Source organism: Zingiber officinale, chromosome 7B (assembly GCF_018446385.1).
Source record: "Zingiber officinale cultivar Zhangliang chromosome 7B, Zo_v1.1, whole genome shotgun sequence".
NCBI classification, from domain to species: Eukaryota; Viridiplantae; Streptophyta; class Magnoliopsida; order Zingiberales; family Zingiberaceae; genus Zingiber; species Zingiber officinale.
The window spans coordinates 60,030,945-60,045,654 of record NC_055999.1 but is presented as its reverse complement, the minus strand read 5'-3'; the positions used below and the strand labels follow the sequence as shown (position 1 = coordinate 60,045,654).

At 35.8% G+C, this 14,710-nt stretch overlaps 3 protein-coding genes and 1 pseudogene across 3 annotated transcripts; 2 read left to right on the top strand and 2 right to left on the bottom strand.

The window, feature by feature from the left end:
- The first annotated feature begins 452 nt into the window (after positions 1 to 452).
- Positions 453 to 605, top strand: LOC122007527 (annotated as a pseudogene).
- A 1,707-nt stretch (positions 606 to 2,312) lies between these two features.
- On the top strand, positions 2,313 to 3,517 carry LOC122005810 (probable carboxylesterase 8). Its single transcript, XM_042561015.1, has one exon. The coding sequence runs from the start codon at positions 2,320 to 2,322 to the stop codon at positions 3,388 to 3,390; it is 1,071 nt and encodes a 356-aa protein (XP_042416949.1). The 5' UTR covers positions 2,313 to 2,319; the 3' UTR covers positions 3,391 to 3,517.
- Positions 3,518 to 3,556: 39 nt separating this feature from the next.
- LOC122005809 (calcium-dependent protein kinase 10-like) lies at positions 3,557 to 6,961 on the bottom strand. The gene is made up of 7 exons (XM_042561014.1): positions 5,729 to 6,961; positions 5,037 to 5,180; positions 4,769 to 4,921; positions 4,506 to 4,621; positions 4,237 to 4,404; positions 3,889 to 4,113; positions 3,557 to 3,819 (listed from the first exon to the last, which is right to left on the bottom strand). Exons 1-7 carry the CDS (start codon positions 6,537 to 6,539, stop codon positions 3,697 to 3,699), a joined length of 1,740 nt encoding a protein of 579 aa, XP_042416948.1. The 5' UTR covers positions 6,540 to 6,961; the 3' UTR covers positions 3,557 to 3,696.
- A 1,072-nt stretch (positions 6,962 to 8,033) lies between these two features.
- LOC122004367 (axial regulator YABBY 5-like) lies at positions 8,034 to 11,065 on the bottom strand. The gene is made up of 7 exons (XM_042559267.1): positions 10,837 to 11,065; positions 10,613 to 10,739; positions 8,783 to 8,911; positions 8,585 to 8,702; positions 8,454 to 8,502; positions 8,297 to 8,372; positions 8,034 to 8,156 (listed from the first exon to the last, which is right to left on the bottom strand). Exons 2-7 carry the CDS (start codon positions 10,685 to 10,687, stop codon positions 8,034 to 8,036), a joined length of 570 nt encoding a protein of 189 aa, XP_042415201.1. The 5' UTR covers positions 10,688 to 10,739; positions 10,837 to 11,065.
- Between the last annotated feature and the right edge of the window lie 3,645 nt (positions 11,066 to 14,710).

The following is a 14,710-nucleotide window of genomic DNA, read 5'->3' as shown; positions in this document are numbered from 1 at the left end:
CCCGCAAGAAGAAAGGCAAGCTAGGGGTTCTACCGTGTAAATCTTGCAAGGTTTACTATTGTATCAGCTTGTATTTTGTTCTTCTTGTGTATCTTTGTGTGTGAGTCCTGTATAGGTTTCTCCGCCTTCGGTAGTTACCGTAAAGAAGTGTTTTCATAGCGGAGAGTGCGTGTCGTGTGTGGATCCTTGGATTAGTCACTTCTTCTTGAGGTGGATACCAAGTAAATCCTCCGTGTTAGCGTTGTATTTTTATTTCTTGTATTTTCCACTGCCTATCATCACCAAGAAGCAAGACGATGAGCACACGATGAGCTATTCACCCCCTCCCCCCCTCTAGCACATTTCGACCCTAACACACTATCATGATTCACTTTAGTCCCATATCTTAAGATTGGAAACACTGTGTGTGGAGAAGCTTCTATAAATACCTTGGGCGGACAACGTTAAAAAGCATATGTTTCTCGACCTTTTGGCTATGATCAAGTGTAATATCTGTTCTTATCAATTTATTATTTGATATAAAAAATTAAATTAATTTTTATTATGAGAGTCCATTTCATGTATTATATTACACATGCAACGCTGGTGCTTGAAATACGCAATTATATTTTTTTTGTTTATATTTTTTTTCATTTTTAAAAATCAACATTCTCTCAAATATAAATTTTAAATATATTACTATACCCCGTAAACACATTACTATACCCGTAAATGTGATTTGTGCATGTTCTATTTTCATTTTTTGAAACATGCGTATTTCTAAAAAGTTGATGTTTGGTTTGCATTTTCTATATCTATTTTCTAAAAAATAGATAGTTTTTTTAGAAAAATAGAGAATGTCTAAAAATATTTTTTATTTTCTAGAAAACGCGCGTTTTTCAAAAAATAAAAATGAAAACACGCAAACCAAACACACCCTAATTTTTTTTATTTTAATTTTTCTTTTAATTGAACACTATAATCCGGTTGGAAATTGCTTGAACCCTATAGGTATAATTTTAAATTTTTTTAATATAGTTTTTTTAATTCTTTACCCTAGGGTTTAGGTTTTCCAATTTGATTATAGTGTTTAAGTTAAAAATTTTTAAGATTTTACGAGTTATAATAATGTAGTTGGGATTTATATTCAAGAAAATATTTATTTTAAAAAAAATAAAAAAAAATGCACTGATAACCTGTGCGTTGCCAAGGAATAAGAATTCCCTTGGATAATAGAACAAGGAATAAGAATTCCCTTGGATAATAGAAGAATATATAAGATTTTAATGACCATTATATATAGTGTGATCAAGTCTTATTGAATAGTTAAGAATTTTGTTATTTTTTTATCAGAATATCTAACAATTTATTATTCATGGATAGGTCATAGATATATCTTTCTTCGACAGAAAAAATATGAGTATTCATTTGATCTTGATCCTTGTGAAGCGAAAAAGACACTATACTAAATCTACAAAAACTTCCTGCTAATATCAACAAATGACTTATTTTTAATAATATATGAATATTACTATATGTATATTTAGGTACATAGTGCACATCAGTACATTTCTCCCTAATAAATATATTTTCGTACCTTGTTAAAAAAAATATCAGTTTTCTATATATGTATAAATATTTTCCTATTAATTTGTCCTATTAATAAATATTTTCCTATTAATTTGTCCTATTAATAAATATTTTCCTATTAATTTGTCCTATTAATAAATATTTTCCTATTAATTTGTTCCTATATAATAATTATCAATCATTAAAAATAATTAAATATAATTGATTAAATTATTTAATCTAAAATTTTAATCTACATTAAATGCGTATCAACTATTCCTCCAATTATGTTATTGACATAATTATTTGTCTATAATCGATTACAATTAATCGAGTAAGATTATTAATTTGTTTCCATATTATAGCCAATTACTACAAAAGATTAAATATAATTGATTAAATGTACCTTTTTTAGTCTACGTTAAAAAGGAACGTACCAATTATAACTAAGTCAATTCTCCCTAGAATTAAAGAAAATAAATATATCTTTTTTTAAAAAAAAAATCATAGTACTTAGTAATTATTTAAATACGGTAGCTAATTATTTTAGAATCAATAAAGATTTGTTAACTGCATGTATATAGCACATTAAATTAATCTATAAATATTCAAAAATATTTGTTGAAAGAAAGGTTGGGACCATCCACACTGTTGAATTATTTCATCCGACTAATAATAATAATAATAATAATAATAATAATAAGTAAAAATTAATATTAGTTAATAATATAAAATGGAATTGTAACCGTTGAACAACCGGCGCTGGTTCAGATGGAATTCTCCTTTAAAAGCTGTATCGCGATCTTTTATGGCGGAAAGAAGAGTGATTGCACCGCCATGGATCCCTACAAGGTTTTGAGGATCTCCCGTAACGCCGATGGCTCCCTCACCAGAGACGCCATTTTCCCCCTTTCTCCTCCCTCCTCCGACGCCGCCGTCCTCTGCCGCGACCTCCCGCTCGACTCCGCCCGCCGCACCGGTATTCGACTCTTCCTCCCCTTACCCTCTTTGCCTCCCGCCGGATCCAAGCTCCCGGTCATAGTCTACATCCACGGTGGCGGATTCATCATCTTCCGAGCCGCTTCCTCCCCCTTCCACGGCCTCTGCTCCCGCCTCGCGGCTGCCCTCCCCGCCGTCGTCCTCTCCGTCGACTACCGCCTCGCTCCGGAGCACCGCCTGCCCGCTGCCTTCGAGGACGCCCTCGACGCCCTCTTCTGGCTCCGGGCCCACGCCACGGGGGCCTCTGCGGAGGGAAACCTCCCCTTCCCGCTCACGGAATGCGCCGACTTCTCCCGCTGCTTCCTCATGGGCGACAGCGCGGGCGCGACCATCGCCTTCCACGCTGCCCTCCGCGCGGCGGCGATCCAGGACTCCTTGGCCCCGCTGAGCATCGCTGGCCTGGTGCTGGACCAGCCTTACTTCGGAGGAATCGAGCGGACTGATTCCGAGGAGAGGCTGAAGAATGGCAAGATCCTATCTTTGGCGGAGAACGACTTAATGTGGGAGCTGGCGTTGCCGGAGGGCGTCGACAGGGACCACGAGTACTCCAACCCGTTTAAGAACGAAGAGAAGCTATTCGCCGGACTGCGTGATTTCCCGCCGTGCTTGGTCAGAGGACATACCGGAGATCCACTTCTTGACCGGCAAAAGGAGTTCGCGAGGTTGTTGCAGAGGAGGGGAGTGATCGTGGTGACGAGCTTGGAGTCCGACGGCTGTCACGGCGTCGAGCTGATCGATCCCAGCAAGGAAGCGGAGGCGGTGGCGGAGGCAAAAAAGTTCATCTGCGGCGACGGTGGAGCTGAAGCACCTCCTTCAGCTCCGATCGAATCGCAGACGCTGTAATTAAAACAACATCATCATCTTTGTTTTGAGGTACTCTGTGCTTTTCACTCTTAAACATAGAAAAATTCCTCCTATTGAAATAAAGAATTCATGTGAATTCTCTAAAACATTTCCGTCTTTATCAGAAATTAAAACGATTTGTTATGTGATTTTGCACTGAATTAAGTATACGTAACTCCAAACTATTTTGCACTGATAATCATCCATACATACAGCAAAATACAACTTTAGCTCCTAAAACTCTCGATAATAGTTACAAACAAAGAAACAAAAAGAATGATAAGAAATCTTAGCAAAATTTCCTTGTCAACCAATCTTCAATGCATCTCTAAAACCAATACTGATATTCGCTTGCATCCCTTTCTTGTCGAGTCCATTGTTTCCTTTATGCATCATGGCTACGAATTCATTGTAATCTATTCGTCCATCCTGCAAAAATGAAAGATATCCAGAGGTGAGAAACTTATCTTTATGATAGTTAGTTTTGTAGAGGGTTACATTATCTTGATCAACTTCTTTAATCATGTCCTCTAGCTTGACATCGGCTATGCCGAACTCTTCACAAGCCTGTTGCAGTTCATCTTGAGTTATATATCCACTCCCATCTTTGTCGAAGTAGGAGAAGGCCTTGAACAAATGGTCCTCCCTCTCTATCTTGTTTAGGTGCAAAGTTGCAGCAACAAACTCGCCGTAATCAATAGTCCCACTGTTATCAACATCTGCCTAAAATTTTCCAAATTTCAAGAAATATATGGATAAGGAGGAGATCTGAGTGTAAAAACTAACTAGCTTTTGGAGTAAGAAGTGATTAACACTAGAATAGCTTGCTTATCTTTGAATACTTACCGCTTGCATAAGCGCATAGATTTCTGACTCCTTTAGATTTGCACCAACCCTCTCTAATCCAACTTTGAGTTCTTCGAATGTTATCTGCCCGCTATTGTCTGTGTCTATCATCTTGAACATTTCTCTAAGGCCAACAATTTCATCTTCAGAAAGATGTTCAACAATCACCTACAGAAAAACCATTTTAAAACAACATTACCTCGACAAATACATCATAGTTGCAATAAAAGTATGATATGAATTCTTCAAAATCAATTTTAAAAGTTTACTCTGATAGCCATCTTCTTCAGCTTATTCATGGCAGAGAATTGTTTCAGTCGAGATAGAACAGCAGAATCTAGAGGCCTATCAGGGGCGACTCCATCTGTTTGCACCCATGGATGACCTGACAGGAAACCAAAAGCAAGCTCCGCAAACACAATTCACCATAGAACTAGATCATCATAGTTTTCTCTTGCAAACAATAAAACTTCGAAAGCAAACTAGCTTTTAGCTAACTCAATCTTATCTCTACATAAAAATAAGTACTTACACAGAACTTGATGGGCACTCAACCGCTGCTTGGGATCCCTAACGAGCATTCCTTTTATTAGATCTTTCACACTCTCTGAGATGCTAGGCCATGGATCTGACTGAAAATCAACATTACCATGTAATACCTCTTCAAAAATACCTTGCTCTGTTTCTGAAGGACAAAGTATAACAAATATAGTTAGAAAGATAGCACATAATAAAGTGTTGTCTACGTAACGATATATACATAAACACTATGCTGATAAAACTGAGGAACAACTTCTCACCAGCCCAAAATGGAGGAACTCCACTAAGAAGAATATAAATGATGACTCCAGCACTCCATACATCTGCCTCTTGACCATAGCGTTTCTTTAGGACTTCAGGAGCAACATAGTAAGGGCTACCGACAACATCAGTGAAGATCTCTCCTGAAAAGGGGAATCTGCTAAATAATACACCGGAAGGAAACAATTCATAACAAGTAACACAACAAAATTATATAGAGCAAACTCATCTTTTGATTAACTCTGTTGTCCTCTAAGTCAAATTAGTCAAGATTTTAATTTAACCATAGGATCTTACAATCTTATGGTCAAGATTTACCCTAAATGATGGATATCCTATGAATCCAACAAGGCAATAACCATGATTATATGGAATAAATATATTAAAGCATGATACTTATTGCCTCGTAAGCTTTCCATTTTGTTGTCAAAATGCTACCTGTCGAAGATCAAAATAACTATTTTACCATTCTAAACTACAACCTAAAAAAATTCATTTGTTAATGGAGAGGAAGCGTTTTGACAACAAAATCGAAACTTAGGAGGTGTTTTATAGTTAATCAAGCTTTGGGGGGCATTTTAAAAATTGTCCTTGATAAAATAGTGTAGGTGCATGAGCATAAACATGAAGGAGCAAATTAAGCTTCACCGTGAGCTTCAACTAGAATTTAACGACAACAATAAAATAGTACCTGGCCGGAAGAAAATAGACAATCCGAAGTCGATTGTTTTGAGGGGTGCATCCTCCAATTGGTTAACGAAGAGAAAATTTTCGGGCTTCAAATCGCGGTGCATGACTCCCATGGAATGGCAAGCCTCCACAACTCCTACGATCACCCTTGCAAGCTCTGCCGCCTTCCTCTCTGTGTAATGGCCCTTTTGAATGATTCTATCAAACAATTCACCGCCTGCACAGAGCTCCATCACAACATGAACAGCCACTGCGTCTTCATAAGCCTCCTTGATTGAGATCACATTTGGGTGGCCAGCCAAGTGATGCATTATCTGGATCTCCCTCCTCACATCCTCCACATCCTCCTCCATTGTCAACTTCCTCTTCAGAATGGACTTGCAAGCAAACTCCTTTCCGCTCGCCTTCTCTACGCATAGATATGTCGTGCCAAATTGTCCCTGTCCAAGCTTCTTGCCTAAGCTGTAGAGGTTCTTCAAGTTCTCGGTTTGGCGCTTAAGCACGAAGTCGACTTGCAGTCCGGCGACACTGGAACCTCTCTTCGCATGGGTGGGCCTATCGGGTCGATCTGTCGATGATCGAATGGGCGCCGGCTTTGCCCCGTTCTCCTGGATCTTGATTAGTTGGGGCGCTTCGACGACTGGTTCAGCTGGGCAGGGCAAGGGCGAGGGCAAGGATGCCTCGCCTTTCTGCCCCTTTCCATTGGAAACAGGAAGAGCGTCTTGCTTCGATCGGTTGCGCCACAGAATAGCGGACAAGGATTGGAAGAATCCACTCTTGGAGAAGCTTGGGACGACACACAGATTCCCCATCCCGATTGAGCAATCAATGGTCCCATTGACGTCTCTTCGGCATTAGATCAAACACCTGTAGACCGATCGAGATGGCCTCCGAACCAACGGCTTTAAGATCGAAATGGATCTTGCACACAAGAACGGATGTGCATTCGAGATCTATACGATGAAAACCGATAAAAATGGAGGAAAACAACGAGGAATCACAAAAAGGCCTTTTCCTTTGGGTAGGAAGAGACGGCTCCCATCATTGCGTGCAACAACAACAACCAAAAAAAAAAAATAAAAAAGAAGAAGAAGAAGAAACGACGAAAAGTTCCTCGATTGATGGAGAAGAACACCATCCAAAATTGATGAAGAAGAAGAAGAAGAAATGCGGGGAGAACGGAGAGCGCGCGGAGGAAGGAGAAGGCCTTAAGGGGGGATCAACGGAAAATAAATAAATAAAAATTGTTAATTTGTAGATAGAAAAAACGCTATTAAAGTTTATTGATACGATTAAAAAAGAATATAAAATAGTTGCCTCGATGATGTGATAATAAAACAAAAATATTTATAATAAATATTATTAAAATAAAATATTAATAAAAGATAATTTAATGGATGAGTGGCGAGGTAAGAAATCCCCAGCAAAGTGAAAAATGTGACTAGTCATTGACACATTCTGAATCGCTGTTGACACTGACACTTCATTATATTTCCACTATGCTAAGATTTCATAGCTAGGGTTACATTCTACCTTAATCATTATTATTATAACTCAATTAATGTCTAATATGTAACTCAAATTCATACTTTCAGAAATATTGTATACCCAAGATTGTTGGCCAAAAATCCAACATTGTGTGCATCCTTCTGAAAAGCTCATGATCTAATATTTGGCCAAGCCTAATTAATGTCTAATATTTAACTCAAATTTATACTTTCAGAAACATTGTATACCAAATTAAAGAATATTGGCCAAAAATCCAAAATTGTGCATGTGCATTCCTCCTGAAAAGCTTAATAAAGTCCGAGCTACATATATAAAATATAAATGTTCAGACAATTATATATCTATCGATTATTTATTAGGACACTAATAAATAATTAGAATCTGGACTCTTTCCTAATTAAGGTTATTATTAAGGATGTCTAAATAATATTATATTTTATAAGTTAATTATATTATTTCCTATCTATTTTATATTTAATTTTTTTAAAATCATCTCTCTATATTAATTATATTAATGATTACATATATTATTAAAATAACATGCATTGATTAAATACCTTATATTCATTTTCTAGCCGGCTATTTACCGTATTTATTATTTCCCAGGAATAATTTTTATAAAAGTAAGAGAGAGAAATAACATAAAATGCAGAAGTTTCTTTCAGAATAACAACGGATACCGTCCTTAGAGATTAAAATGTCTCTCCACACACATATATACAAATCAAACTAATATATATATATATATATATATATATATATATATATATATATATATATATATATATTTGTTTTTATCAGAAGAAGTTCTCATGGTCTAATTGTTGGCTTGCTGGTGCAGCCATAATGGCTTCATCGGTCTCCTTTTGCTTATTGCTATCCAACGTTAACCCAAAATGAATGTGAGGAAGGTGAGCCCACTGCAACCAAAAGTTAATTAGAAAATATAATTTACACTAAAATTTAAATAATAGTAAAAAACTATTATTTAGCACATTATAAGCAAGAGAGAAGATATATAGGAAATTTTAATGCAAATGATATCTAATTTTTTTTTTACATTTTTTGCTGCAGTACTAAAAGCTTCTCTGTGGCTGATGTCTGGATTGTTTGCCTTTATCCTTTGTATTTCCTCTCTGTATAATTTGAACTACTAATTAACACAATAATTAAAAACTATTAATTTAAATAAATGCATGTATGTATAAATAACGTACTTGATAAACCTGTTATACATAGAAGGAACACGTTGTCTCTTCTCAGGTGCTGATTAATATCGAATATAATCTATTTAATACGAATGACTTATTTAATCAATAGCAACACTAGAGAATAGAAGCTTAATTACGCGGCTGGAGCATTTGTTTTTGATCCTTTGGCATTGTGTACAGAAAGGAAGGCCTTGTGCTTTTGGAAGGCGAACCATGTTCCATCCTTTTCCCTCTATGAGACGCCATGTTTTGTTTCTGCAACACCAAAACCTTATATTTTTTTTTTTTTGCCTTTGATCTCAGGGATGGATTAAAGATCATTAAGATTGACAAACCTGAAAATGATCATGAAAAGTGAGTGTTTGAAGCAAGGCTCCCATGTTCACAGAGAGAAGGCTTGAGCAATGTCCACATTTTACTGTCACAATGCTATTGTTGGCCAAGCTGTTTCCTGGAACACAAACCTGCAGAAATAATAATAATAATAATAATAATTATTATTATTATTATTTTAAATTCTTTGGAATAAGAAGTACTGCTCATGAGCTGCTGAACACAGAGAGGGTATTTATTGCCTTGGTAGCATGAGGAGGAGCAGGAGAAGGGCAAAAGGCTAGTGGTCTGTGATAAGTGTAGTGGGATGAAAAAGATGATTAGTCTCTTGTGTGGTCTTATTTATTAGCATTGATGTGTAAGCTTTACCTTTTCCCTTCCCGATGTCTAACTTTTAGAGCTAAATATGCCTGAAGGCCTACCTTTTAGGCAATTTCTATCAGGAGGAAACAAATGTTGCACTCACTCTCGTAAATCAATGTGACAGAGCATGAGTCAGAAGAATTTAAAAAAAAAAAACGTTTTGTACGTTAAAGGAAAAAATAGTATCATAATATGGGGGCAAATGCATGAACACCTGCCTTTGTTCTTCTGTTTCATTTTTCAGAAAAGAGAATTTATATCATGAGAAGAAGAAGAAGCTTGAAATGGAGAAAAAGAATAAGAAGATTTCTTTGTTTCTTTTCTCTTTCAGTTTTCAAGTCATTGGAAAGAATCACACAATGAAGAAAAGACAATTAATTATGTCCTAAGAAGAAGAAGCTTCAAATGAAGGAAGCACAAGAATCTCACAAAAATATGGAGAATACTAATAAGAAGAACATGACCAAGCAAGCTTAAAATTAAGAGAATACAATGATATCACAAATTAAAATGAAGCAGGAGAATTCTTACCATCTGAAGTCACTGAAAAAACAGCAATATCACAAAAGAAGACGAAGAAGAATGTTTCTTTCTTGCAGTTGTTTTCAAGTCATTGGAAAACAAAAGAAAATACGATAATATCACAAAACGTAGAGAAGTAATAACAGCAGCTTACGTACTTTGTTAATCTCTTCTCTTCCAGTTTTCAATTTAGTGAGAAAAAAGGGAAATTAGACACAACAACATCAGAAGAAACTGAAGAAGAACAAGAGGCAGAAGAAGAAGGTGGGTTATATATGTGTTTCTTCTTTTTCAGTTTTCAAGCCACTGAAACAAGAAAACTGGGGGAAAAAATGATGGAAATCATTTCTAAATCTGGAAAGAACAAGGATAATTTTCACGATCGAAAACTGTGAAAGTTGTATTATATATTTCTTCTAACAAAATGGATAGAGAGATCTGCCCAAACACACGCAGAAGTTAATTACTCAAAAACAGTAGAAACGAAACAAAGAATAATAATATACATCAAAAGTCAAAAAAAAAAAATTGGTAGGACCAACATTGAAGTGGAAGATCAATATTTGAAGAGTTTATGCGTGTCATTCAAATGTCAATTTGATATATATATATATATATATATATATATATAAACATTTGGATCAGTTTCTGTCATATCATCAAGTATACAATAAATAATACTACCAGTCAAATAGGTCAGTCTCCACATAGCTTACTAGCTATAAAGACGAACCCTAGCTAGAACCCTAGAAGAAAACCTAAAAAGACTTCAACAATGAATGAAACTTTGCCCCCTCTATCAGACTATCACATACATGCATATGTTGACCTAGATCATATATTTCAAGAAAATAAATGTTGGTTAATTTCTAAACTGAATCTTAAAAAAAAGGAAGGCCAAATAATATATAGTATGAATTGAACTAGCTATGCCAACATATTTATACCACAAGGATGGTGTTGCAGAAGATGCACTGGACATAGCAAATATGCTGATCATGAGGTAAAGCTTGCGTTGCCATTGTGCCAAAAATTTAGCCTAGATCGCACACTAGCAATGGATGATCGATGTCTCTTCGCGCGTCGAGGGATCAAAGAAGGGAGGAAGAGGGTTTAATTTACAAGAGATGGATCTTGAGTAGCAAATTGAGAGCATAGCTAGTAGACATACATGAAAGGGGAAGGGGATCCCTTATCTCTCATCACTTGCCCCAAATGCTTTGAGATATCAGATAGCTGGATCAAAACATCGACAAGAGGATGGTAGTAGTATTGTGGGGCAAGGAGATTGGTGGTGGCTCTGAAGTGGAATTGGAGTGGCTATGATTGAAACAATGAGTGGCTGGGAGAGAAATTCTACCGCCTTTCCATATCCAACCTCTGTAACTCACAAGCAATTTTTGTGTGGGGGAAGGGAGAGAGCCAGTGTTGCATTAATTTGGAGAGAGAAAGAGAAAGATGCCACCCTTAATTATTTTCTTTTACTTTTGTTTCATTAATTACAAAAATTGATATCTTTAATAACAATTTTTCAGGAATTTAATTAATAATAGCTGTTATCATCAAAATAATAAGTGGAACAAAATCTACCTATCAAGAGAAAGAAAAGGGAGAGCCTCCATGTCAAAGATCCATTTGCAATAGGCAAACAGTTATATGTGGATAAACTTGACAAGATCAGAAGATAGATGGAACAGCAAAAGTGCTGTATACTACACAAATGGAGTTGAGTTTTGCAATGGTTGATGAAATGAAGGACTCAAATACAAACAATGTGCCAAATTTTGCCACACTTTTTTAGCTCAGAAGTTCTAACCAGTGTGACATGCACATCTCCTGCTTGTCATTTTAATTAGTTATTTTGAACAGTAAGTATTGCATAATGTAATTAATTATATCAGAACAAAAACATGCCATTGTCCATGTTTTCAGTGTGTTGTAGGGATAAAATTGTTCAAGTAGTGTCACTTAAATGGGACGCATAATTTTTAAAATCATGATCCTACACAGAATCAATTTGAGGTCAGAATCGAATTGGCTGGGATTGGATCATAGAATCGTACAATCCTATAAAAAACCATTAAAATTTTATGATACATAGTTAATCATTAGGAAAAATATCTAAAAAAACTCATTTAATATATAAATAATATTTATATTTTCATTTCACAAAAAGAGTATAAAATATCTATTAACACAATAATAATAATAATAATAATAATAATAATAATCACATTCAACCTCAAGATTGTTCTCTTGGTTTATAAGATGACTCAATTTAAAAGTCAACAAAATATCTAACATAGGAAAGCTATTGAATCCTTTGATTCAACACGAACGTCGAAAATAATCTTTTAAAGATATGTTAATTCCACAAAATACCAATAAACATCCAAAAATTTATTATTTTGGAAAAAGAAATGATAGAATATTATTAATAAAAATAGACTCAAAAAATAGACAAATATTTAAATAGTCATAAAACTCTAACCCTAACTCTGTAAAAGATAAAAAAAAGATAATAAAAAGACTAAAATTTTTTGGGGTCATCGAAAAGACTTTAAATAATATTTTTTGGGTATGAAACTAGGTGATTAAGGATAAACCTTGAAAGTAACTATAGATATGTGAACGAGTTTTGATTTGATATATTATAAGTCTCATAGTTCAACGCGAGTCAAAAGTTATGACCTCTTAAAACTTCTATTAATCATGCTCTCATCTTGTTATAATCCTACTGATCCTATTCTAATTCTACTGATCCTACTGATTCTACTCCGATTTTATTGCAAAATCGATTTTGCATGATTCAGGATTGATTTGTGCTTCCAAATTGTAGGATTTGCGATCCTACGATCCAAGATTGTTTACAAACTATGATGGGCCTATATATTGATCTAATCAAGTGCGGTTAAAGTTATTCTAGTGGTTATGTGCTGCATTTGAGACTTTTACCCATCACTTGGATTAGAGGTATTTCGTGAGATTAAACTAATAAATTGATATATGTGTTTACCTAGGCCTGAAAAGAACTATTGAAGTAGATTAGTCGATATTGCTTGTGGACACATAAAATTGTGTCTTTAGGGTAACGAGTCATGTGGTCATTCAAAATAATTAGACTTGCCAACTACTATGTGGAAAGAGAGACATTAGACAAAAGTTTTGGAGCTAAAAGTTGCCTAGATTCTTTTGCTGATACGGGATGCTTTTGTCAACAACTTTAACTAATTAACTGTTCTATAAGTGATTTTATGAAAGAGCTTCATTAGTAAAATATTGGAATTTTATATTATTTTTTCATTGTTCTATCTCATAATAAAAATTATACTTATCCATTTCGTAGAAAAAAACTTTTAAAAAAATTATTATTAAATTTCCCATAAAATTTAAAAATTATTGTTATTTAACCCCTTAATTATTAATATCAAATAAATGTGTGACAGATACATGATGTTTATTTCATATGAGCTGAAAGGTACTGCATTGTTTTTGTTTTTTCTGTCTAGTACATTAATGGCATTAATGTTTAGAGGATGAATTGACAAGTTTCCAAACTTTAAAGGGCATATTCACAAACATGAAAGCTATCAGGGGCATTTTGAAAATAGTAAAGATGACGTGGAGTGAAATAAAATTTTATCATGTCCAAGAGCTAAGAAGATGATTAACTGGGTATGTGATTTTACTGTTAACCGGATGAAGACTCCGCGCTATCCTGCAAGGCAGGGAGCGTTAGTGCCAGACCAGGAAAGGGGTCCCCAGCATTGGCCCTCTGATGCTCAAGTTAGTACTAGGTTTCGAAGGAGATAATAGTAGAAGTGAACGATAGCAGAGAGCACGTAGAATAATGAAGTATCACATACCTCTGTCTGTAGATGAAGACCCTCTTTTATAGTGTCACTGTAGCGTCAGTGCATGTATTCTAAAGTATATACACGTTTTCTAAAGCTTTATGAGAAAAGACAAGTCAAAAATTATCTCTGATACATTTCCTGAAGCGAATATACAAATCTCTATGATGTGATAGGTTAGAAGCTTCTAAAGTATGATTTGCTTGTAGGACATTCTCTGTTGTCGGTGACACAAACTTCCCAAAGAGTATGGTAAGACATGTATATGGGTCCCATTGTAGGCTGACCGGGGGCTACTTGGACTAGATGTCACCAGCTCGGCTATATGGAGTGAAGCTATCGACTTGTTCTTCAGTCAACTTTACTATTGTCGGAGAGGCACATTGCATCCGATCAGACCTAAGGTTTGATCGGCAAGGGCGGTGGGCCAGGTAACTTAGTATTTGACTCCTGACATCGACTGCAAGTTGCGGAGGACGACTGCTCGGATGGTCTGGTTGGCCTTTCATGTCTAACCGGCTCTCAGGGCTCGCTCGGCTAACCTTGCATGATCTTCAGTTTGCGGTCTTATAGTCCACCCGGCCCTACGGCATTGATCATTTGACTTTGATCTCCACGTCAGCCGATCTTTACTACTTTAACCCACTTTTGGGGGGCCCATCTTTATCACCGTATCACAAGTCTTCCCCTCAAGTCTAGTCGAAGGATGTTGCAAGTCCGACTAACTAGACAATTAGTATTTTTTTACAACTCTTCTTCCTAACTAGGTGTTTTGCTATCTGGGCCGTCGCTCGGATTGCACAGTTATTGCTCTTACAACTCCTAAAGAAGCTAATTTCTTCTTGGTTGGGAGACTTTGGGATTAACGCCGGTCGGATCAGACGCGGATGCCACTTAGCTATTTGTTAGCTTCTTTCTGATCTCTTTCCCGAGTGGCCTACACTCATAATGACTTTTAATTGCTGCTGATGTCATCTTATTTACTTGAAAATCACTCAAATACTTTTCTATTAATGCAAAGTATGCCGAGCATGTTTTTTAATCATACGCATGCTGATCATTTCCATCCCTCATTAATGTCATCTGTGATTGAATGCCACATGTCATGATCCTCTGGTGCCGACTATTCGATGTGACAGGTGGCTATTAGGATTCGATGTAACAACTATCTTTTCAAATTTTGACGGTTCT